The sequence below is a fragment of the Olea europaea genome, unplaced genomic scaffold, assembly GCF_002742605.1.
Source record: "Olea europaea var. sylvestris unplaced genomic scaffold, O_europaea_v1 scaffold3334, whole genome shotgun sequence".
In the NCBI taxonomy this organism is placed as follows: Eukaryota; Viridiplantae; Streptophyta; class Magnoliopsida; order Lamiales; family Oleaceae; genus Olea; species Olea europaea.
In genome coordinates, this window is record NW_019252302.1 from 9,837 (window position 1) to 34,661 (window position 24,825).

The 24,825-nt window shown below is 33.8% G+C and overlaps 1 protein-coding gene across 1 annotated transcript; it reads right to left on the reverse strand.

Annotated features, from left to right (window-relative positions):
- Window positions 1-19,101: 19,101 nt before the first annotated feature.
- Window positions 19,102-21,322, reverse strand: LOC111385895 (wall-associated receptor kinase 3-like). Its single transcript, XM_023010318.1, has 2 exons — window positions 20,920-21,322; window positions 19,102-20,443 (listed from the first exon to the last, which is right to left on the reverse strand). Exons 1-2 carry the CDS (start codon window positions 20,975-20,977, stop codon window positions 19,509-19,511), a joined length of 993 nt encoding a protein of 330 aa, XP_022866086.1. The 5' UTR covers window positions 20,978-21,322; the 3' UTR covers window positions 19,102-19,508.
- Between the last annotated feature and the right edge of the window lie 3,503 nt (window positions 21,323-24,825).

The following is a 24,825-nucleotide window of genomic DNA, read 5'->3' on the forward strand; positions in this document are numbered from 1 at the left end:
GGCGTGACAGGTCCCAAATTAATTGCAATAAAATTTTGAACAAATAATTACATTGACTTATACCCGTACTTTTATGGTTTTTAAGAACAACAAAAAATAAAATTACATCTTTCTATACCCAAACTCGCAGGGTCTACACGAACTTAACCAAAAAAAGGAAAAAAAAATGATCTATATATCCCAACTAATAATCAAAAACATTTATCCATTCATTAATTATTCAATAAATATTTTCAATAATAAAAAATCACATAAACAAAATATTGTCCAACTACAAGAAATACCTCGTTCTCATACTATTTGTTAGAAAGTAAGTTATATAAAGCGATAATAGCAAGTTTTTTTTTTCGTTTTTTGTTTTTTGTTTTTCAAACTTGGTTCAAAGATCTATATAAAATAATTATATTCCCTAGTCAATTAAACTGAATTAATTTGATAAAAGGAATGGAAATTAGTCTCAACACATGTTTATTCTAATCCCAAATTAAGGACTTAACAACTATAAGCTTTTGAACCCCAAGCCTTATTTGTTATTTGTCCAAGTACTAACAATAGGGATGAGTGTCACAAGAAAAGCCAAATCGAAATCATATCATTGGACTTATTTTGGACGATCATTGACATGACCCATTCCAAATCACCCTAATGGATCTGACACATGGCATGCGTCGATGATAGATACCTAAAGTGTCGAACCCACTACCAAGGCAACTTTGATTATGAAGAATTTTGATAGAGTTTTCTCTGAAATATGGATTAAAACCACTTAAACAATAATTAATTTCTCAAATCTATACATATAATTCAAAATAGGGTACAACAGCCACTCAACACAAACTATTCAAAATAAAGTGTAATGAAATGAAATTTACACTCCTATATAAACCAGAAGACTTCAAATACTTAATATATACAAAAAATGTAGCGAGCCCATGATATACATACATTTCCTAACAAAAGATGCATGTATATTAAAAATATGAACTATATAAACTGACAAGATGAGACATACAACAAATGGCAATGTGTGACTCGACTTGGTAGATCAACAGGCTTCAATACTATTCAAATCAGATACTACTGATAAGAAAAAAGGTACAAAATATATGAACTTGCAACTCAGTGAGTGAATATTTCGCAAAATATGTATACGTTTTCCATTTATGCAAACTTTCTGAAAATGCTATTTTAAAAAAGTCTGAAATCGGATAATTCTTTTAAGATCGAAGCATAATGAAATCATAAAACTCTTTATTCTATTTTTTGAATGAACATCTATAAGATATAATGGATATAATCACTCTAACATTCATATTATGAGTAAAAAATCCTTTTGCAATACTATAAGCTAGAATTTTTATTCTTTATATTAAATGAACTAAATTCTATAGTCTGAAATATGATAAGCTATATAATACTGAAAAATCACACCAAAAAGGTACATGAAATAACCCTACTCATGTATCGATTAATACCAATATACATGGTAATCTATTAAATTCTAAAATTTTGAAAATTTGAGATTCTATAATTCTAGTCATACACTATGGAAACACATTCATAATAGTACAGAGTGAGTAAAATTACTATAACTGATCGTACACTGTGAAAACTTAATCACATCAGCATAGAGTGGGTAAAATAACCATATGTGGTCATGCACTATGAAAACACATACAACAAGTTTTTGATGGTTTTAAAAATAACTTTAAATATTCGAAAATATTTAATACTAATATAACATGTCAATGAAATGGTTTAACTAAACTGAATTTAATTTTAAAAAAAATTGACTATAAAATTCAATTTATTTTGAAAAACATGATGTCAAACCAGTTTTATGAAATAATTAACTTTCTTTAAAAATTTAATAAATACTTATTCTGAAAAATAAGTTTTTCCGCTCACAAAATACATACTTATTTATGAAAAATAAGTTTTTCTACTCACAAAATACAAGCTACAGACTAGAATGGTCGGTAAGTTTTTCCAATCTTTTCGTTACCATCTGAAATATGATACAAGATATCTAATTTAACCATTATCAAAACGAAAAAACCCTTAACATCTAATAATGTAATACTTAGCTAAATTTCTTAATATTTTAATAAATTTCCCAGTTTTTCCTTTAATAGTTGGAGCTAATTCTACTTTCTAATAACTTCACAAATATGTAATATATCCATATTTTCGTTCACCCTGATCATAAAAATAATTATACCTTCGAATCCAATAAAAACTAGCACAAACACTACAACCAATTTAATTGACATCTTGTTTCTTAATTTCATGCGTTCATATGAGTATTTCATCAACACTATCATTTCACTAATGATACTTATTCAAGAAGCCAAATAAAACTCAACATAAAAATTCATGTGAGTATTTCTTCAATTTGTACTCATATCTATTAAATTTAAAAATTTGAACCACAAGTTAAAGCCCTAGAGATTCAACATATATCATTCCTCTAACTCATGAAGAAAATAGATAAATAGACGAAGTACACACCTAATTTCTTCCTCCTTTCTTCTTTCTTTTTCTCCTTTTCTTTCTTCTTTTCTTTCTCTCTTTTTCTTCTTCTGCCCATGTTCTCAGCTTTCTATGTGTGTGTTTGAAATGAAAAATGAAGGCAATTGTTATATAACTGCCACTTGTGCTCCACTCATACCAAAAATTGCTAATCAAATCCTCCAACGTTCATATAATAAAGTATTAAACCCTTAACTTCCAAAATTAGAAAAATAAACTCCAACTTTAAATTGTATCTATCTTAAACCTTCAAATATTGTCAATTTGTAAAAAAAATTTCAACAAAATAATTTATTTTATTTTAGTCCCTATTTGACTTAGTCTTTAATAAGTCAACTTTTGATTTTTGACTAATTAAGATGGGTTGTAACAATCCTACACAATGAACTTTCTGTATCAAATTCATCGAGCATGGTGATTCATGAATGAGGAATTTTAAGAGCATGGCTTGAACTAGTGGGCTCAACATCAATGACGTATGAACTTAAGGGACTAGACTGATCTTTCAAGCAAGTTTATGAATATTAGACTTAGATGACTGAATCATGAAATGATTATGTAGGTTACATTGATGAATATAATGGAATTCATTAGAAAAAACATGAAAAGGGCCAAAATGAAAGAAAACAAAAGTTTAGGGACCAACATGCAAATAATTAAAAAGATGACCCAAAGAACGAATCTAGAATGCAAACAAGCTAAGTACCAATTTAATGATAATATGAAACATTAGAAGAAGAAAATTGTAGAAAAAGAACCAAGATGGAAAAGAATGAAAGTTCAGGGACCACAATGTAAATAGCCAGAAGTTGAACCAGAGGTACCGAAAAAGATGTGAAAGACTCGAGGACAATTGATTGGAAAATTGAAGTACCGGGAAAATAAAACGAGTAAATGAAGTCAAACACATGAGATTAGAGGTTCGGGGATTAAATTATCACATATGAAGGGGTGGTGACCATGATGAGGTCGCATGGTGGTAGGCAGCAACTCAATGTGAGCCACCTCATTGAACCATGCGGTCGCATGGCTCACAACCATGCGGTCACATGGTTAATTTCTGGGTGCAATTCTGTAGTTTTCGTTTTACATGCAAACACTTATGGAAATCTAATCGGAACGTGATGTAAAAACCTAAAAGTCATCATATTTGGAGGGGAATGCCTTGGGAAAAAACACATATTGGAGGATATTTTGCACCACAATATCAAAGAGGAACGCGAATATCAACAGGATTGCACGCCAGTTCTCACATGAGTGATGTCATTTCTTAAAGGTTTTGTGTATTTTTTTAATTTCTCCATGCTAGGCTAGGTTTTCATGTTCTAGGAGATCGATGAACTTTATGATGTAACTTCTGGATTTCTAGTTTTGCAATTTTGCATCAAAATATGTTCTTGAATTTTGAATGATTTATATACAATTAGTTGCTTCCATAATTATGTGCATTTAATTGAGTGAGTGCGGTGACTTATTTCATGTATTCGAGAGAAGGGGAATGAGTTTGACAGGGTATAAATCATCATAGGCTCCGATAGGAAATGGAGATATACCACTATACCATGCGTGAATCTTCAAGTGCCCATAAAACCACATGCATTATTGTATATTTGCACCTGTCAAGTGATAAAGGCCGGTTGTGTATGAGAATGGGTTCAACTTTACTCGAGATGGACTGTTGGATATATTTATTACCATTGATTCTTTAAAAATTCAACGTGTTGTCAATTTGTGAAATTAGGGTTAAAAGTTAGCATTGCTTGGAGACTCGTGATTCTAGTGCCCTTCATATTCATTGATTACATCAAACTTGCATTCAAACATCCATTTTGCATTCTAGTTTGTTTGACTCATACATAGTTGCATATTAGGTTAAGTTAAGGTTAATTTGAGTTACCAAAAATTTCATTTGAGAATTCAATTTCGGATAAGGCTGAGTTAGATATGATTAGCCAACTCAATCTCTTTGGGATGACATTCAGACTCAATTTTTCACTTTATTACTTGTTGCGAACTATACACTAGTGAAAACAAATCAAAAGAATAATTTCTTAAACAAGTTTTTAGCACCTTTGTCGAGGATTGAGCATTATTTTAATCTTATTTACTTTAGCACTAATTCGAACACTAATGTTTGTATTATTTATTCTATTTTATTTTGTTATTCAATTTATTTTAGTGTCTAAGTGTTACTAGGTTTTTTTGCAGATTTGCATGCTAAGATCTACTGGAGGAGACCTGATTCTAGTCGATCCAGAAATTGAACAAACTTTTCATTGAATGCAAAAAGAAACTAGGGAAGCACAACAACAAATGGCTAACGTGCGGAATAATCCTATCTTCCAAGCCAATGAAGAAGGGGCAATGGACGAAGGCAAAATGCTTTTAGGAGACTTCATGACTCCTCAAATAATTCAAAGCCAGTCTAGCATCGTATATCCACCGTTTGGGCTGCCTAATTTCCAATTGAAGACCAATGTGATTCAATTGTTTAAGAATAGACATTAGTTTTACGGTAGAGCTAAAGAAAACCCACACACGCATGTCTCTTGATTCTTGGAGATGTGCCAACACTTTAGATATTAGGGGATCTCAGGCAATGCTATCAGATTGAGGCTGTTCTCACATACAATGTATGATAAAGCAATCGAATGGCTGGATTCTCAACCAATAACCAGCATCACTACATGGAACAATCTAGCACAGACGTTCTGCACCAAGTTCTTTCCACCCATCAAGATTCAAAGCTAAAGCATGACAGATGGTAGTTGCTTTACTAATCGAGCTCTAGGTAGTTTGCCAAGCAACACAGAAATCAACGAGAACCTGAAGAGTCGTAGACATCAACGAGATCTTCCCGAACGAGTAGATTAGAAGTAGACGGAGCACCATGGTATGTAGATATTGTGAACTACTTGGCCAAATCCATCTCTCCAACAAATTACTCAAGTCACCAGAAGAAGTAGTTTTTTGCAGAATTAAAATACTACTTCTGGAAGGATCCCGTTCTCTATAGGAGAGGGGCAGATCAAATCATTCGATAATGTGTGCTTGAAGAAGAAGTGCCTCAAATTCCAAAACACTATCATTCATCTGCATATCCTGGGCACATTGGAGCTTCAAAGACAGCAGCCAAGATTTTATAGGTGGGGTTCTACTGGACTCCATTATTTAGGGATGTCTTTGAGTTCCTAAAAAGTTGTGATAGATATCAGTGCACATATAACATCTCAAGGAAGAATGAAATGCCGCTAAATAGTATTTTGGAAGTGGAGATATTTGATGTCTAGGGAATTGACTTTATGGGACCTTTTTACCCATCGTTCTCCAATCAATACTTCTCGTTACAGTTGATTATGTATCCAAGTAGGTGGAAGTAGTTGCATTACCAACCTACGATGTTAAGGTGGTAATTGGGTTCATGAAGAAGTACATCTTCACCTGTCATGGCAAATCGCGAGCTATAATTAGTGACAGGGGTATATACTTTTTGCAGTTGCCAGTTTGAACAACTATTGAGTAAATATGGCATTAAACACCATGCGGCTATCCCCATACTATCCTCAAACTAGCGGGCAGGTGGAAGTCTCAAATCGAGCAGTGAGTTCTTCGAGGAAAGACTGGTCTAAGAAGCTAGACGATGCATTGTGGGCTTACAGAAAAATATTCAGGATACCCATAGGCATGTTTCCATACCATCTGGTCTTCGGGCAAGTGTGTCACTTGCCAATTGAGTTAGAGCATCTTGCATATTAGGCAATGAAAAAAATTGAACATGGATCTGTAGGTAACCGATAAAAAGCATTTGGTGCAACTTAATGAGTTGGATGAGTTTCAGATGGAAGCATTTAAGAATTCAAAAATCTACAAGGAAAGCACCAAGAAATGGCATGATTTACATATTCAGAGGTGAGAGTTTGAAGTGGGATAGAAAGTTCAACTACATACTTCTATACTTAAGCTCTTCCCAAGAAAATTGAGATCAAGGTGGTCAAATCCTTACACTACCACAAAGGTATACTAGATGGGGCTATTGAGATCAACCATAAAAGCAACGGAACCTTCACAGTCAATGGGCAGATGCTGAAACATTATTGGAACGGAGAATTTTCCAAGGAAAAGTCCACCGTCCACCTCAAGACACAAGAATGGAGCATAACGGGAGAGTCAAGCTATCAACTATAATATAGGGCTGGATGGAAGGCAACCCATTGTATCCACCTTTTTTGTTTATTCTCTTTTTGGCATTAGTTTAGAATTTTTCAATTTTATATACTTGGTAATTATAGGTCATTGTTCATCCATATAGGTCACACAAAGTCGAAGCATGGTCTACACAAGTCCCAATGCATTGTGCACTAGTCCTAAATGTTAAAGTCATGTTTTGGTGTTTGGGTGCGAGTTTCACTCATGTCGAGGCATAAATAGGTCTTTTCATAGTTTTTTGGGGTCAAGGTGTGATTTCAATCATAAAATTGGTTTTGAAACTTATTATATGGCCAACACCAACCCCACATGGTTTAAAATATTTTTTTGAAAAGTTTGAGGGGTGGTGGAAGGCGAGTTAATTTATAAGCCGAAAATCGAGATTCAACGAAAGTTTGATCAAAGTCAAGTTCGTGGAAGAGTCAAGTGTGCTTTACAACTTTTGTCCATGTGCATTTACTTGTTATACTTAATTTAATGTGTGGGCAAGAATATCAAGGCAATAAAAAAAATTCAAGCCACACCTAGTAGCCTATACGACCGCATAGAATTACCAGGCGCACGGTCGCACGTTAACCTTCAGAGCCTAAATGGGCTCTATTGGTTAACTCTATGCGATCGCACGAGTTTACTTTATGCAGTCGCATAGATTAATGAATAAAATTTTATTTTCTGTTGTCAAATAAAACACACGATTCACACAACACAAACACAATTTACGCGCACACACGACACAAGCAACACTCATACACCCACATTCAAAACACACACAATCTCAATTCAAAACACACAACCCGGATTCAATCCTCAAGAATCCATCCTCATAGGTTGACATTGATTGCATTTCATTTGCCCTCCAATATCAACGTTGCAAGATAAATCTTCTAAACCCAATTTTATCAATTTAGCAAGTAGGAAAAATTGATTTTCTTGGATATTTGATAGAGTAGGAGCATTGTATGTTGTGGTGTGTTGGCTTATGAATGGATTGTGAATAATGGGCTTGAAATTATCACTTATGCATTACCCAAAGTTAGGGAAAACTCACTATGCTCTCTATGTGTTTGATGAATTGCCTAAGTGAAATGTTATATGTGTTTTTATGAATTTTGCACTTGAGGTAATTGATATTGGATTTGAATTGTGTGTTGTGACAAATGCTTGTGGAAATTGAGTGGAAAACACTTATCACCTAAATTGAACAAAGCTAAGCACAAAAATGGCTAAGTCATGGCATCTCATGTTGCCCACTTTACCTTGCAATTTGACAACCCAAACAAAAGCTGATTGACTTGAAATTTGGATAAGTGCTCAAATAGTATGAATACTTTCATATGCCTGGAGGTTGCTCTGGTAAAATTTCAACTTTTCTTGACAATACCCAACGGTGAAAGTCCTAGGTCGGTCATGGGTCCAAAGAGGCTTGTTAAGTTGGATGATTTTCCTGGGTTTGAGCTAGTTACTTTGGTCCAGATTTGTGGATGGGAAGAAGTAGTAGAGTGACCACACCGAGTCTATGAAGGCTTAGTCAAGGAGTTTTATGCGAATTTCAATAATGAAATACATACTCTATGGTTCAAATATTTGTATCAAACATGGGTGAGAGGAAAATGGATTATGTTCTCACCTGAGGTCATCCATGACTACTACAAGCTGAGCTAGAACAACATGGCCCCCATCCAGGCAATTTTAATTGGCATGAGGTGGTCAAGGTACCATTAGGGTGTGAAAATGCATGGCTCCTGCAAGCTGCTAAATGGCACCAGATTGAGCTCACCCCATCTATATCCATTCTATGGCTATTTATATGCCACAATATCGAGTGCACCACACACATGACGACATTTACTGATCTAAGGCGGGTTTATATATCATCAAGTTTGGGAGAACAAAATTGATATGGCCATGTACATTTAGAATCAGATACATACAATCAGAACGTGGGGTGACAGACGGTGTTCATTGATATTCCCGAGCTTGATCAGCAGGATTTACAGGGCTACAGGTGTCATCATTCCATCCTAGAAAGTACCTAAAAAACTCAACACATTTATCAGACACACGACATTGGAGGCTCAGGACAGAGCGAGGGAAAAGTACTGAGAAAAGAAGAATAATGAGCCCCGCAAACAGCCCAAGGATAAAAGGCTGAAGATGTAGAGATGCCACAGGCCTCTCCACCATCTATAGATGTCGATGCACAGCTATTGAGGCTGATGTTTGCTACGATGATTGGCTCTAGCTGAGATATTCAGAGACTCCAGCAAGCTTTTAGGGTTGAGTACAAACATCAAGCACGTGCGGGAGGACATGTGAATCGCATGAAACTTTGCATCCAACGCTAGCAGAGAGTCCCTAGCAGCAGGAAGACAAGTAGACACCATGAATGGGGAGTTGGGTATGTGCGTAGGCCGAGTGGACATCATACAGTTGAGAACAAATGAGACATGGGATCGGCTAAGTAGTTTGGAGACCTAGATTCGAAATATCCAGGCCGAGGAAACCCAGCAGTCTGAGTTAATGAGGCAGATTCTAGCACAACTACCTCCGCCACCAGGAAATTGCACTACAAGTCCTAGCTTTCCACTACCACCTCCATACTGATCAGGACAGTATCGACTAACCCACTTGTCTACTTACATTTTGATATTGTCCTCAAATTATGCCTTTTAAGCTTCTGCTTATTTTTACATTGAGGACAATGTATTGTATAAGTTTTGAAGGAGGTGGCATAATTTTAACATCTACTTTTTGTCAGTTTTATATATTCATCAATAATTTGTTTAATTACTGCATTGCGTGCTTGTCGAGTGTTTAAAAAAATACTATGTTTTATTCATTTTTTTTATATTTTTGTGTGCTTATGTGGGCTTGACAACCTTGCCGGCTGTGATGTGAATATTAGAATAGGTATGCTTTAGGTACTGTGGATATGGTGTAGAATATGATTAACTTGTACTTGTTGATGTGATACTTGACATTCTTTGTGTACGTACTCATGCTCTACATTTTGCTTAGTGATTGGGATCGTAAACAAGTTAGGAGACAACTTAAAACCCTCTATTGCATTAACCCATAAACTATTTTAGAGTAGTTTGGAGATAGTTGAACCATTACAAGGAAACTTGAGATAAGCAGGAGTTTCATGCATGAATTTTACTGTGTAACTTGTTTAGACCAATGAGATGAAGATTATGTGAAATTCTTAAGTTAGGGGTTGGTTTTAAATATTGAATGTCTAGAAAAACAAAAAGGAGCATGAAACTAATTTTATAAAAATAACACTTCTCTCACAACCTTTATGACTCGAGCTAATAAACCTGTAAAGGTACTTTAAAACCTGTTGATCTAAAGCCAATTGGTTTGAGAGTCATCAGCCTAAAACTCGCTACAGAGGTCATATAGAAAGCAAGAAGAGAAGAAGTTAATAAAAAGTCATCTAATCGAGCATTTATAACTCAAGTAATTAAGCATGTAAGGGTTTAAAACCTGATAACGTAAAGTTAACTAGTTTGGGAGTTATCGGCCTAAAGCTCGCTACAGGGGTTATATAGAAGGCAAATGAGAAGATGGCAAATAAAAAAATTGAATAATAGACACAATAACATGAAGGAAAACCTTGGACATTTTGGTTGAAGAAACTGCACCTTTGATGAGAGGTAAGCAGCTTAGTTTAGTCTTAAAAGTTGAAGCAATCAAAATAGGAGAGCCTCTACTTGTTGACATGTGAGCTTGTAATAGTGAGACTTATCCAAGCTAAGAGAGGGAAAGGGCTGCAGTTATTTAAACTTCTAATTTTAGAACACACCCCGAGATGATTGAGTGAAAAGAACAAGTTTGGGAGTCTGCATCTCTTGAGTGAGGAAATAATCTATTTGACCACAATGGGTTGGGAATAAACTAATCATTATCTTGATATGTTGATATGAGTTCACATACACATTAAGTTTTGCATCGTACAGGTAAAGGTTGATTTTATTTTTGCACTTTTGAAATTGTTTCATGCTTTAGTTAATGAATTCCAATCCTGAGACACTGCAAGTTGTCAAGCCATATTTTGTGTAGAGTTAAATCACTATTTTGTTTGAGGACAAATAATAGTTCAAGTTTGGGGGTTTCGATAAGTGCGTTCATACATACTTATTTGATCCACAAAACATGACATATTGTTGATAACAATGGTTGAATATGGCTTAATGCTGTGAAATTTTATTTTGCAGGTTACATTGATGAATGAAATAGAATTCACGAGAAAAGACATGAAAAATGGCTAAAACGAAAGAAAACAGAAGCTCGGGGACCAACATGCAGATAATTTAAAAGATGACCTTGAAGAACGAATCGAGAATGCAAACAAGCTAAGTACTAATTCGGTGATAATATAGGACATTAGAAGAAGGAAATTGCAGAAAAAGGACTATGATGAAAAAGAATGAAAGTTCAAGGACGACAATGTAAAAAGCCAAAACTTGAACCGGAGATACTGACAAAGATGTGAAAGACTTGAGGACATTGATTAGAGAATTGAAGAATTGGAAGAATAAAATGAGGAAATGAAGTCAAACAGTTAGGCTGCAACTCAACCTGAGCGATCTCAGTGAACCATGCGGTCGCATGGTTAATTTCTAGGCATGACTCTACAGTTTCGTTTTGCGTGCAAATTCTTATGGAAACCTAATTGGGACGTGATATGAAAACCTAAAAGCCATCATATCTGGAGAAGAACGCCTTGGGAAAGAAAAACACATATTGGAGGAGATTTTGCACCACAATAACAATGAGAAATGTGAATATCAACAGGATTACACGCTGATTCTAACATCGGTAATGTTGTTTTTTAAAGTTCTTGTGTATTTTGTTAATTTCTCCATGCTAGGCTAGGTTTTCATGTTCTAGGAGATCAATAAACCTTATGATGTAACTTTTAAATTTCTAGTTTTGCAATTTTGAAATCAAAGCACGTTCTTGAATTTTGAATGATTTATATACAATTAATTGCTTTCATAATTATGTGCATGTAATTGTGTGAGTGTGGTGACATATTTCATGCATTTGAGAGAAGATGAATGAGTTTGACAAGGTATAAATCATCATAGAGTCCAAAAGAGGATAGAGATATACCGTTATGCCTTGCGTGAACCTTCAAGTACTCACAGAACCACATGCATTCTTGTATATTTGTACCAGTCATAGAGATATAGGTTGGTAATATATGAGAATTGGTTCAACTTTATTTGAGAGAGATTGTTGGATAGATTTAGGAGCATTAACTCTTCAAAAATTCAACGTGTTATCAATTCGTGAAATTAAGGTTAAAAGTGAGCATTGCTTGGAGACTCGTGATCTTAATACACTTCATATTCATTGATTACATCAAATTTGTATTCAAACATCCATTTTACATTCTAGTTCGTTTGACTCATACATAGTTGCATATTAGGTTAACGTTAATTTGAGTTACCATAAATCTCGTTTGAAAATTCGGTTTCGGTAAAGGCCAAGTTAGATAAGATTAGCTTGCTCAATCTCTGTGGGATGACATTCGAACTCAATTTTCCACTTTATTACTTGTTACGAACAAGATCAGAGATTGATAATAAACACAAGATTGAGCAAATCGAAAGGAGCCTAAAACAAATCGAAAGGAGCCTAATAACTACCCTACATGATAATAAACACAAGATCAGAGGAGCCCAGCCTACACATCCAATACAACCCTACAGAGATGTGATACGTCGATCCTTCCTATAGACCCCGACAATTTAACTCAACAGTGACGTGATATCACTAGTTTCCCACTTGCATAGTCACTTATCGACGACATACAAGAGTTTCTTCACTCCATTTACCCAATTCCCCCAGTCCCCAAATTATGCATAGAGGTTGCATTCCCAACCAGTTAATGAAGCCGTTGACAAGAACTCACAATGGAAAAAGAAATCAAAGTAACAAATGACAACTACTCCAAAAGGAAGAGGTAGAATCGAAAATTCTTGAAGATTCAACGATGAATTCAAGAGTAAGCTCTGATACCATGTTAATAATTTCGCTGAATGATCCCCCTTTTTTTGGGATCCTTCCATTAAATAGAGATGATTACATATATACAGCTAGGGCTCTAAGTATAGTAAGCTATGATTACAATAATTTACAATCAATTATCTATGAAATTATGGTATAGTAATATTCGGTCGTCAAAGTCGTAATCTATGTCAATCTTTTGTCAATCTCATTGGTACTAAACAATTATTGAACTCCCAATTTAGAAAGATCTTTAATTTCTTCTATAACAGCCACCATAGAATCAAATTTGTAAGGTAAACTTATCAACAATTTCTCAACTGTTCTTTGATATGTTATCTTTTCACCATATATTTCATTTGATTGATAAATTCCTTAAATCTAGTTGAATAATCTATCATACTTTCATTTTATTTCATTCTCATATTTTCAAAATCTCTTCTAAGAATTTGAAGTTTGATTGTTCTTACCCTTTTATCCCCTTGAAATTTTTCTCGAAGTGTCTGCTATGCTTTCTTGGATTTTTTGCTCACATCATTCTTGGGAAAATATTTTCTGAGACTCCTCTTTGAATCATCCCCAGAGTTCCTGCATCTTTGCTCTTTTTATTCGTCAACTCAATCTTTTGATCTTTACGTAAAGCTGCCATAGATTTAGGGATTTTATATCCTAATTATATAATCTCCCATAGATCAAGAGACTCGAACAAAAAATTCATCTTGATGCTTGTTCTCTATGGTAAATATTGGAAATTGAACACTACTCTAACTTATACTTGAGTTTGCCATCTTCTTTTCCACAAAAGCCCTCATTTTTAAAACCCTTGTTGCCATATCTTAGCAGCAAATGAATGAATAAAACATGGAACGCTCTGATACCAAATATATGCTGGCTGAGATGTTGGAATAATTTCAAATATGGGCTTCACATTCGATTGTAAATTTTACAGGTTAAATGTATGGCTTATAATGATATTTGTAATTTGCCAGAATTTATTAAGTGATCAATTGGGCATTTTACACATTATGGGTTGTAATTAATATGATGTGGTAATTTTAAATATGTGGGCAGGAAATAAACCCTAATTAGAGTTCTAGTCGTAATGGGATGGCTCAATTATTTCCTATATAAAGACTATGCTCATCTCTATATTGTTTTATTAGCTTGCTCCATTGATGGATAATACTTCGTGAGGAGTAAGGAGGGAAAAATCTGGCAGTTATTACAAATATTATTAGCATCATCAATGGCTTTCGTAGGTATGAATTCGATTTATCAATTTATAATTATATGACTCTTGATCCTAAGCATAACTGTAGTTAAATTCAACAATTGGTATCGGAGCCTAATGCTAAGATCATAATCTTGCATAAAACTAATATTCTTTCTCGAATTTTGATAGAATAATTACTAAGTTTTTACTAACCTTACTTCCACATGGTAACGCAATGACACACATACACGTCTGTTTCTCTCTCTACACTTCTCTTTTGGAAAACTGCATCAATTAATGCTCTCTCTATCTAACTTTCTCTCACTATATTGTATACATATATACAAATGTATACAAACTGCTCAATGAATATTGTATGAGAAGATTCACGAAAATTCTAATTTCACATATGCATGCAATTCTCATGCTCTTGTGGGTCTTTTAGTTTCTAGTGATTTTGTACTTAATTCTTTGTGTGAAACTAGAATGCAGACCTATATATTTGAAATTTTTTTTATGGGATTTTGGAGTTCTGACCTTTTATTGGTACTAATCGACACGTAAAGATTTGTGTTGTTGAGTTTTTCTTTTCTTTCTTTATTGATGATTTATCTACTTGGTAGATTGCTATTGCTGCTTGGCGGCTTGTGGTATCGGGTTTTTAGGTGATGAAGACGGGGACTGTGCTGTAAATAACATACTTATGGGCCCCTGCATGCAATTAGAGAAAAATGGCCTGTTTTGAAAATATTAAGAGAAGGACTTGTTATGTAATAGGTATAATTAGAGAGCCTGTGATTAATTTTAAAATCGGGGTCAAAGTGCAATTTTTGAAAGGAGTATTACACTTAAATTTGGAAAGGGGTTTAAATTTGATTTTTAAAGTTTCGACTCTAAAATTTCAATTTTGACCCAAATTAAAATTTTATTTAAAATTGACCCGTTTAATAATAATAATAATAATAATAATAATAATTGACGATTTCTATATTCGTGTCAAAATGTTTATTCGTTTAAATGTTGATATTGTTTGTCCGTTTAAATTTTAAATTTCATTTTTCACATATATTGAAATTTCGTTGCCCAGTTCGTCTCTCAATCACATATAAATTTTTGTCTTTCATCGATTGACGATTATGATTTGTCACATTATTGTTGTTCTGTAATTGAATTTTTCATGGGCTTTGAGACGATCCTTATTTTCTCACTAAGAGAAATATTTTGAAATAAAATTGGGTGGTAGCTGTCAAAGTGGCACACTCATTATCATTTATTCAACTTTCTCTACAACCAAAAAAAATATATATATATATATATATTATATAGCGCAACGATTTTGATTTACTACATATAATATATTGCCCAAAGTTGTTATTATATATAATATTTTTTGGAAAATGGCATGAGGCAGTTAATGAGTTTGCCTTTGTCTAAAAATCTCCTTCTGCCCAAAGGTGTTAGAATTTCGAAAATCAATGTGATTTTGTTAACTAACTATATAATGTGTTTTAAGAGTATCTTACAGCATGTTGTATTGTCAGCCCAAATGTGACTTTATGATGATGCATCTAGGCTCTTACCATAATAAGATTCATATGCTTTTGATTTAATTACGGATTATCTAATTAATAGCCCGTGTTAATTAGTTGGATATTTTATCATCTATTTGATTGCATGCATTATGTTTGGACGTTATTGAGTATGATATTTTATGTTTTCACAGTTTATAATGCCTCATCTCTTTTGAGTCAATTATCTGCTATTGAAACCTTAACTGGGAATAATTATGTGAGATGGAAACGAGATGTTGAGATAGCACTTGGTCTTTTGGGCTTAGATTTTGCAATGGAGAAAGAGCCTGAGAAACTTACAGATAAGAGCACGGTTGAATATGTAGCCGAGTATGAAAAATGGGAAATAGCTAATAAACTTTGTTTGAAAATTATTAAGCGCTTCATATCCGATCCCATTATCGATGCTATCCCCGATAATGAAAATGCTAAAGGCTTTATGGATGTCATAGGAGAGAAATTTATTGAGTCTGATAAAGTCGAAACTGGGGATCTAATGGATAAATTGAAGAGCATGAAATATGATGATACAAGTGGTGTTAGGGAGCATGTCATGAAAATGATAAATATATTATCTAAGCTAAAGGTTCTTAATATTCCCATTGCGGAGCCTTTCCTGGTCTATCATGTTTTAAATAGCCTTCTTACGCAGTTTAATTAGTTTAAGGTTGCTTATAATGCTCAGCGGGATAAATGGGATTTGAATGACCTAGAGCAGTGCCTACCCAAAAAGAGTATAGGATGCACCGTGAGACTGTTGAAACTGTGCAATTAGCTTTTCAGCCATCACAAGAGGCCCTCACATAACAATAAGTCTAAGTTTCGTAAGGGTAATAAGTCCCACCGAAATCAGCAGAATAAAAAATTTAGCGGTCATGAAAGAATTATGAAGAAAAAAGATCAGTGCAAGCTCTGTGAAAGGAAAAGTTACTAGCAGAAAGACTGTTTTAAGTTTAAAACTTGGTTGGAAAAGAAGAAGAGTTCTTTATGTATTCTCTTTGCCTTAGTTTGTTTTGAGTCTTCTTTAGTAGATGTGTTTTTAAATTCTTGGTAATTAGACTCGAGAGCTAGTATTCATATTGCGAATTCCTTGCAGGGGTTCACAAGCAAACGGAGGCCAAGTGAGAATGAAGTGAGCTTGAGCATTGATAATGGAGTTCAAGTGAAGGTTGAATTCATAAGAGTAGTCAAGTTGAGCTTAGAGTCTGGTTTTTCTCTTGTTTTGGAGAATACAGTTTTTGTACTGCAAATGAAATGAAATTTAATTTCTATATCGAAACTTGATGCTTGTGGTTTTACATTTAACTTTGGTAATGGAATGGTTGAGTTGTTTTATGATTCTCGTTTGATTGGGAATGGCATTTTATGTGATGATTTATATAGATTGTCTTTCGCTCCTTTTTTGTGAACTCTCATGTATTACCAATGTATCAAAGAGAAGGGCTTCAATTCGTGAATCATTCTCTATGTTGTGGGATAATCGTCTGTGTCATATTTCTAAGAATAGAATGGAAAGAATAGTAAAACTTGAGATACTTTCCTCTTTTAGTCTTCTCTGATTTTGATACCTGTGTGGATTGTATAAGAGGAAAGCTAACTAAGTCTACAAGGAAGGGTTCAACTAGGAGTAATGGAATTTTGGACTTGATACAAATTGATATCAGTGGACATTTGCCTTCCATTATATGTGAGAACAAATACTTCATAACTTTCATTGATGATTCTATATGCTAGTGCTGTGGGGAGTTTGATGTATGCTCAAATTTCCACCAGATCAGATATAGCCTATGCAATCAGTGTTCTTAGTAGATTTCAATCAAATCCAAGACAAGAGCATTGGAAAGCAACTAAGAAAGTTATGACATACTTGAAGAAAACTGAAGGTTATGTGCTTACATTCCAGCATTCAAATCATCTTGAGATGGTAGAATATTCAGATTTTTATTTTCCTGGATTTCAAGATGATCAACCCCAGGTTATATTTTTACATTAGCTGGTGGTGCTATTTTTTGGAAAAGTGCTAAACAGACTCTAGTGGCATCTTCTACTATGCAAGCTGAATTTGTAGCATGTTATGGGGCTACAGTCCAAGCCATTTGGTTAAGAAATTTTATCTTTAGCCCGAAGGTTGTTGATTCCATCTCAAGATCGATCACCATATACTGTAATAACAGTACAGAAGCATTCTTTTCAAAGAATAATATAAGTTCTGGTAGTTCAAAGCATATTGACATCAAATATTTGATAGTTAGAGACAGAGTCAAGGAAGGGCCGACGAAAACATAGCATATTAATACAGAGGCAATGATTGCAAATCCTTTGACTAAGAGACTCGCTCCAAATGTCTTTAAGGCACATGTTGCCAATATGGACATTATGGAAACATTTGATGTTTTTTGTTAGTGGGAGTTATTTATGTAAAAGAACTACATTTTGGGCTTGATTCCTTTGCGGGGTATGTAGACAACCCATATGTTTCAGATACAGTCCATTCTGATAATAAGATATTTTTCCCCTATCCATGAATTTTTGAGCATGCATTTAACTTATATCTTTTATTATGATATTATAGTAATATCGAGATGTGATAGATAAAAACATAAGATGAGTCTCTTTTGGAGACATGTGGTTTCATTTGATCTGAAGCATTATGAGATCCGATTTGAATTAACACAATTTTTTATCACATTTGGTGCTAAGTTCATATCACATACTATCACATTGGTTGGAGGATGGAGATTCATATCTATAAGGATGTTGGCATTTGTAGCTGTGGAATGGTCTTATATCGCTTAATTGGTGTAACGACTTCCATGATCGGTGTTAATATTCTTGTTGGACCAGATCATGTTGCGTAAGGTGTCATCATTGGAACTATACTTTTTTGGCCACGTATGTAGTCTAACCCGAGTGTTAAAAGTTTTGTTATAGCAATCAAATGTTTGTTCAAGTGGGAGAATGTTGGAATAATTTCAAATATGGGCTTCAAATTCGATTGTAAATTTTATGGGTTAGATGTATGACTCATAATGATATTTGTGATCGGGCTAAAATTTATTAAGTTATTAATTGGGCCTACACCTTATGGATTATAATTAATATGATGTGATAATTTTAAGTATGTGGACAAAAAATAAACTCTAATTAGAGTTCTAATCATAATGAGACGGCTCAATTATTTCCTATTTAAAGGCTAGATTCTCTCTCCTCTCTATATTGTTTTATTAGCTTGCCTTATTGATGGCTTATACTTTGTTAGGAGTAAGGAGAGGAAGATCTGACAACTATTACAACTATTATTCGCATCAACAATGACTTTCGCAGGTATGAATTCGATTTATCAATTTATAATTATGTGATTCTTGATCCTTAGCATGATTGCAATTAAATTCAATATGAGATTGCAAATTTTTGTATTACAGCGCCGATTTCATGCGTGTGAAAGCAGGGGGAATATATACTTAGTGCAATACATTTTCTGCTATATGAAACAAAGGAAATCACGGCAACAGATTACTACTAACAGAAAATGGGGAAAATATAGATGAAGAGTGAATGAGGAAGTAACAGAACTATTTCTCTTTCTGCAAGATTTCATATATAATTCTCCTCTTTTTGATTTAGGGCTTACAATAGTATTTATACACACTCCAAAATACTGTACAAATTACATTGTTAGCCCTCATTTGTTTTACACATACTTCGTGTTTTCTACAATAAAACACAATACATAATAAAAATCTAAAACCTTGGCTCAAATGGAAACAGTTATACTATGATTATTGTCTTTTCCAACTGGCATTGTTTTATGGGAAAAATAAAAGAAAGACGACTGAAATACTTGGGAAAGTTTTATGGGAAAAATAAAAAAAGTTCTGATCTTGAGCTGGAATACTGATCCTTTCCACGACCATCCAAGCATTTTTCGCCATGATTAAACCTTGCTTAATCTTCGAGATCCAGACTTATAACATTTCAAGCTTCATTACGACTTGAATCATTGTAGGCCTCTCCTCATATCGTTCTCTTAAGCACATCTCTGTCAGCACAGAAACTTCGTTCAGCTGCTCGATGTTATCCCCCATCCGCAGACGATCTTCAAGAATTTCAACTATGCGACCTCCTCTGAATGCAGAAATGAAATATTCAGCCAAAAATTCTTCTCCTCTTGGCCTGTTAGAGTTTAGCACCTCATCTCCAGTCAATAGCTCCGCTAGTATAATACCAAAATTATACACATCACTCCTTTCGCCGTCTGTACCCGGCAATCCTGTGAATGAAGGGGACGATACTTTTACCGTGTAACCATGGTCCAGTAGTATGTTGGAGCTATTGATGTCTCCATGAGTAATTGGTGTTTTGCCACCAGAATGCAAGTATGAAAGGGACTTTGCAGTTTCAGTGGCTATCTGAAGGCGACGTTCCCAGGGAAGAAAAGAAAACTCATCATGAATAGAATCATACAATGTTATATCGGCATAGAACTCATAAACCAGTAATGGAGCTGGTGTCTCTAAACAACAACCAATCAGTTTTACCACATTCATGTGGTCTATACGTGAAAAATTGACCAATTTACAAATGAAATCCTGAATCGGCATTGGATCAATTCTTTCACACTTCTTTACGGTGATCAGTCTGTTTACTCCATCTTCAAGTAAAGTTCCTTTGTAAACTGGTTCATTCGTATCTCTATGGAAGACTCTACTTTCATTGTAGTTGTCTGTAGCCCTGCTGAGATCTTCTGCTGTGAAAACTGTACAACTTTTCCTTCTTAATTGCATTCTTTCTAAAATCAGTCCACCATTTTCCACGAACAACTTCCGTCTTAGATTAGCGATTTTCATTTTCTTGCTTCTCCAAAATATCCAAGAAATTCCAACGACAGGAAAAATGAGACCTGTTTAAAATTGGAATAATTTCCGTCAAATTTGTTTATAAATCAACATTTCCTCCAAACACTACCAAATACACCTTGAAAAAAAAAAGGAATTAAAAATTTGTCTGTCCCTGCTCTCAAATGGTCCCTAAACTTTAAAGTATGAATACTGAGTCGTCAAAATTTATAATAATTTACCTCATTAGTCACTGTAATCGATTTTGTCCACAGAAACTAATGGAGAACAACACCATAGTTGAATCTGCTAAAAACGACATGTAGACAACTAATGTAAACATGACCAAACAACACAAAATAGATTTTAACCCTCAGGTTTAAGGTCCACCGTTATTCCGCATAGGCATACCATGAGCGAAATCAACCTTACCGTTAGGTTGGTCTCACAAAATCGATTTCAGTGATCAGCATGGAAAATTCCAATAAGTTAAGGGACGGATCATTTTTTTTGCAAAAGAACAAAAAACAAAGGAGCATACCTAAAGCAACAGAGAAAGGTAGGGAGCTTCGCTCGTTCTTCGGGTTGGAGACTAGCATCTTTCTTTGTATAAGCTACAACCGCAGCGACCTTATATACTGTACGAGGATTCTGCAATTAAGATTAGAAGAGCTTCAGGATTGAACTGCGCTTGTTGTAACTTTGGTTGGACACTCTTTACGGTATTGCGCTGGAATTCATTTGTTCATGTAAAATGATTTTCTTTACGGGAAGTTTTCAACTTGCGTTTGAAACTTCTGCACCCTTCATAACAAAACCAAAATATAGAAGGATTGGGAAATCGGAACGTACTATGAAATTTCATGTCTAGAGATATTTTAATCGCTTGTCTTCTGGAGGGGAAGGCTGCAGTTTCTTGGAACGTGCCTGTTAATTAAATGCCCTAAGTCCAACTATCGCTAGGGTAAACACAACATTCATTTGATTAATGTATTTATATAATTGAGTAGTGGCATAGCATTATTATAAGTTACCACATAAAATGCTACGTAGGATAACTAATGTCGTCGCTGATTATGAATAAAATTATTGTATATTATTAATGGCAAATCTATTACTCCAATTACGCCAATTTATTGTACTACTAGACGTGTAAACAAATAGCAAAGGCAATAGTAAAATTATTGATTGACAATAAATAGTAACATTTTTCATCTGTTAAATTTCATAGATAATCAAATGGTATAATTAAATAAAAAAACAAATTAATCATTTTTAGACAAATTTTCCAATCGAGGATTCCATTTGTAAATTTCAACCAAAACAATTAGCTGGTAAACATTTTGTTCTGCGTGCAATATATTAAAAATAATCATAGTACTCTCGAAAAACATTTATATGTCATGAAAAAGACTTGTCATATGAAGAAGTCCCCAGGATAAGATTTGATAGAAAAGTGCATTAACTCAGAAATAAAGAGGTCCCTCGGGTCAAGTTTGAATGGCGAATTCATTGGCTTGACGAGTCAACTTGCGAGAAAGAAGAGGACCAAGTATCCAGAACTCTTCGATTAGCTTCGTAATTTTTGAGGACGGAAATATTTTAAGAAGGGGAGATTGTAAAGTCCAAAAATAAAAAATAAAAAATTATAGAATTGAATTAATTGTTTAGGTGTTATATTTTAAATTTTTAAAAGTTGAAGGACTAAAACAGGATAATTTTAGATTCTTATAATTGCATTTTTCTTTGGTCTTTGCTTATAAAGTCAGTTGTAGATTTTTCTGCTATAGATAATTTTTTTTTTTTTTTTTAAATAACGAAACCGCGTCTATACTGCGTCTTCCTTTTGTCTTGAGAATATTTGTACTCGTTTTTGTTGGTACTCATTTTAATAATGAATATAATTAAAGTTAATCAAATACTTAGAAATGGGCTCGAGAAATTCGCACTTATTTAATATTTTTTTTTATATTAAAAGAGGGGATGGGGTGTGTACTATTCATATGTGTACCATTGCTTTCACATTTCATTTTTTGTGCACTATTGATGATCTGTTTATTCTACAGTGATAGACGCAATTGTTGAAAATTCTCTAGAAGCCACAATTGTTGACCGACTTTTTTCTGAACTTTAATTGAACCGACTCCCAATCAAAATAATAAATAATTAGTCATAACTTGCAAGAGAGCCCCCCCACCCCACCCCACAACCCAATGTTGTCTTGTCTAAAGTCATATTGTAAATTGAAAAGTTTGTGAACGTCGTGAATTTCATGAAACATTTGATTAAAAATGAGTTTGAGAAAAATGGAGCAGACTTGATCTCTATTTTACTTTTGAGTTAAATGGTAGGACTAATTTTTACCGTTTCTACATCGAGATGCCACTTTCTTCATGCTTGCTTTATTAATGCTTAATCATGAGATTATTTGGGTAACAGTTCTCCAAGAAATGTCGTAGTCCACATTGAAAAGGGAATCAAATCATATTATAATATGCTATAATGGAAATTAGGTACTATTCTTTTACTTTTGTTTAGAAATTCAAGACACTTTTCTTCAGTCTTTGCTTAAAAAGTCGGTTGTAGATTTTTCTGCTATACATAAAGTTGTTTTTAAAAAAAAATAATAATAATAGTGAAACCGCGTCTAAACATCGTCTTCCTTTTCTCTTGAGAATATTTGTACTCGTTTTTGTTGGTATTCATTTCGATAATGAATATAATTAAAGTTAATCAAATACATGGAAATGGGCTCGAGAAATTCCCATTTATTTAATATATATAAAGTAATTAATTTATTTGAGTATTGTATTTCTTACATTAACATGGTAGGTCAAAATCCTTTGTATTGAATGTATGATAAAACTATTGGATCTTAATTTTTAATTCAAAACTTTGTGTTTTTATCTTGATTCCCATGTTTTGATTCCATTAATATACATAATTACATTGTTTTAATGTTTGAGCACCATTAAAACAAGGAAAATTCTACTTGTACATAATTATTGTACATATTGATGTCCATAATGTGATGTGGAAATCATCTGATTATTGATGTGCAAGTGTGAGATTTGAATTAAAGGTTGGATCCAGTGCCACGTGTAATTATGGATACCATTATGTAGACAATTATGTACATGTAGTACTTCCCTTAAAACAATAGGTTGCTTATTCGTAGTGTTAGAAAACTCACGGTAGGTAGAACACTGTTACACGAGCAATAAATGTTAGGAAATATATTTATGGTGTTTGTGATCATATATGACAATCCTAAATGTCAATGCATTTTGCCATATGAATTCAGATTAGGAATAGGATCGTTTCGTGGAAACCATAGGTTCATTATGTCTTAGAAAAGAATAACAAATAAAAGTGGAATTATCGATCGTCACAATTGTAAGAGTTGAGATAATTGTCACTCGTTGAGTATTAGAACTAAGAATTGATTAGTAGCGTCAGAAATCCATTACGTTCACTCATTTGATTTTTAAACCAAACTTTTATTGATTTTAGAAGTTTTAGTTACAAAACTTAATTAGGTATTCACAATCATGTTTTGGTTACAAACACGAATTTTAATATATCAAATATACTATAATTGAACCTTATTCCTTATGGGACGTAACTCTCTTATCACAATTATTACTTATACAACGAACTCGTACGATTGCGAAATTTCTATGAAAACCCGATCGATTTCTCGTTCTTTGCATGAGTATTGACTTTCCCTTTCTCAGCTCTTCTATTTTGAATGATTTCAAGAAGCAAAATATCAATTTCAGTTTTCCTAGATTCAGCCTCACTAGACCCATGTCTCAAAGACTCAAAGGAATAATTCATGTTTGTTGTTGTGTTTGCAACGACTGAAGTAATCCATTTGCATCCTGTGTCTTTCCCATCAAGGTAAGGTTCAACAAGGTGGTATTTCAGTGGCCCTGGTAAAGCTTTAGCAATGAACATTGGCAAAGTTTTGTTCCAGAGTTAGTGATTATGCAGGCGATTGAACTATTTTCTTCATTTTTTTTAGCTTTCAGATTGTGTCAACATGTCATTTTGGAGGAAAGACTTGTGCCTATTAAATTTTGATCAAATTTATTAGTCACCAAATTAAGTTTTGGATTTTCAATTTCATGTCATTTGAGGAATTAATTTCGAATATCATTTTCACTTTGTTTAGTATTAAACTTATGAAAATTAGTGTATTATGCCTTTTTTTTTTCCCTCTAATCTTTATAGAACTGTAACTTAAGACAGTTGATGTTCAATGTGAAATCTGTGAACTTGCAAAGCATAAACATACATCATTTCCAAAATCCATATACAAACCATTGAAGCCATTTTCTATGATTCATAGCGATATTTGGGGTCCCTCACGAATTCAAAACCGTACTTACTCTAAATGGTTTGTTACATTCATTGACGACCACACTCGAATCTGTTGGATTTA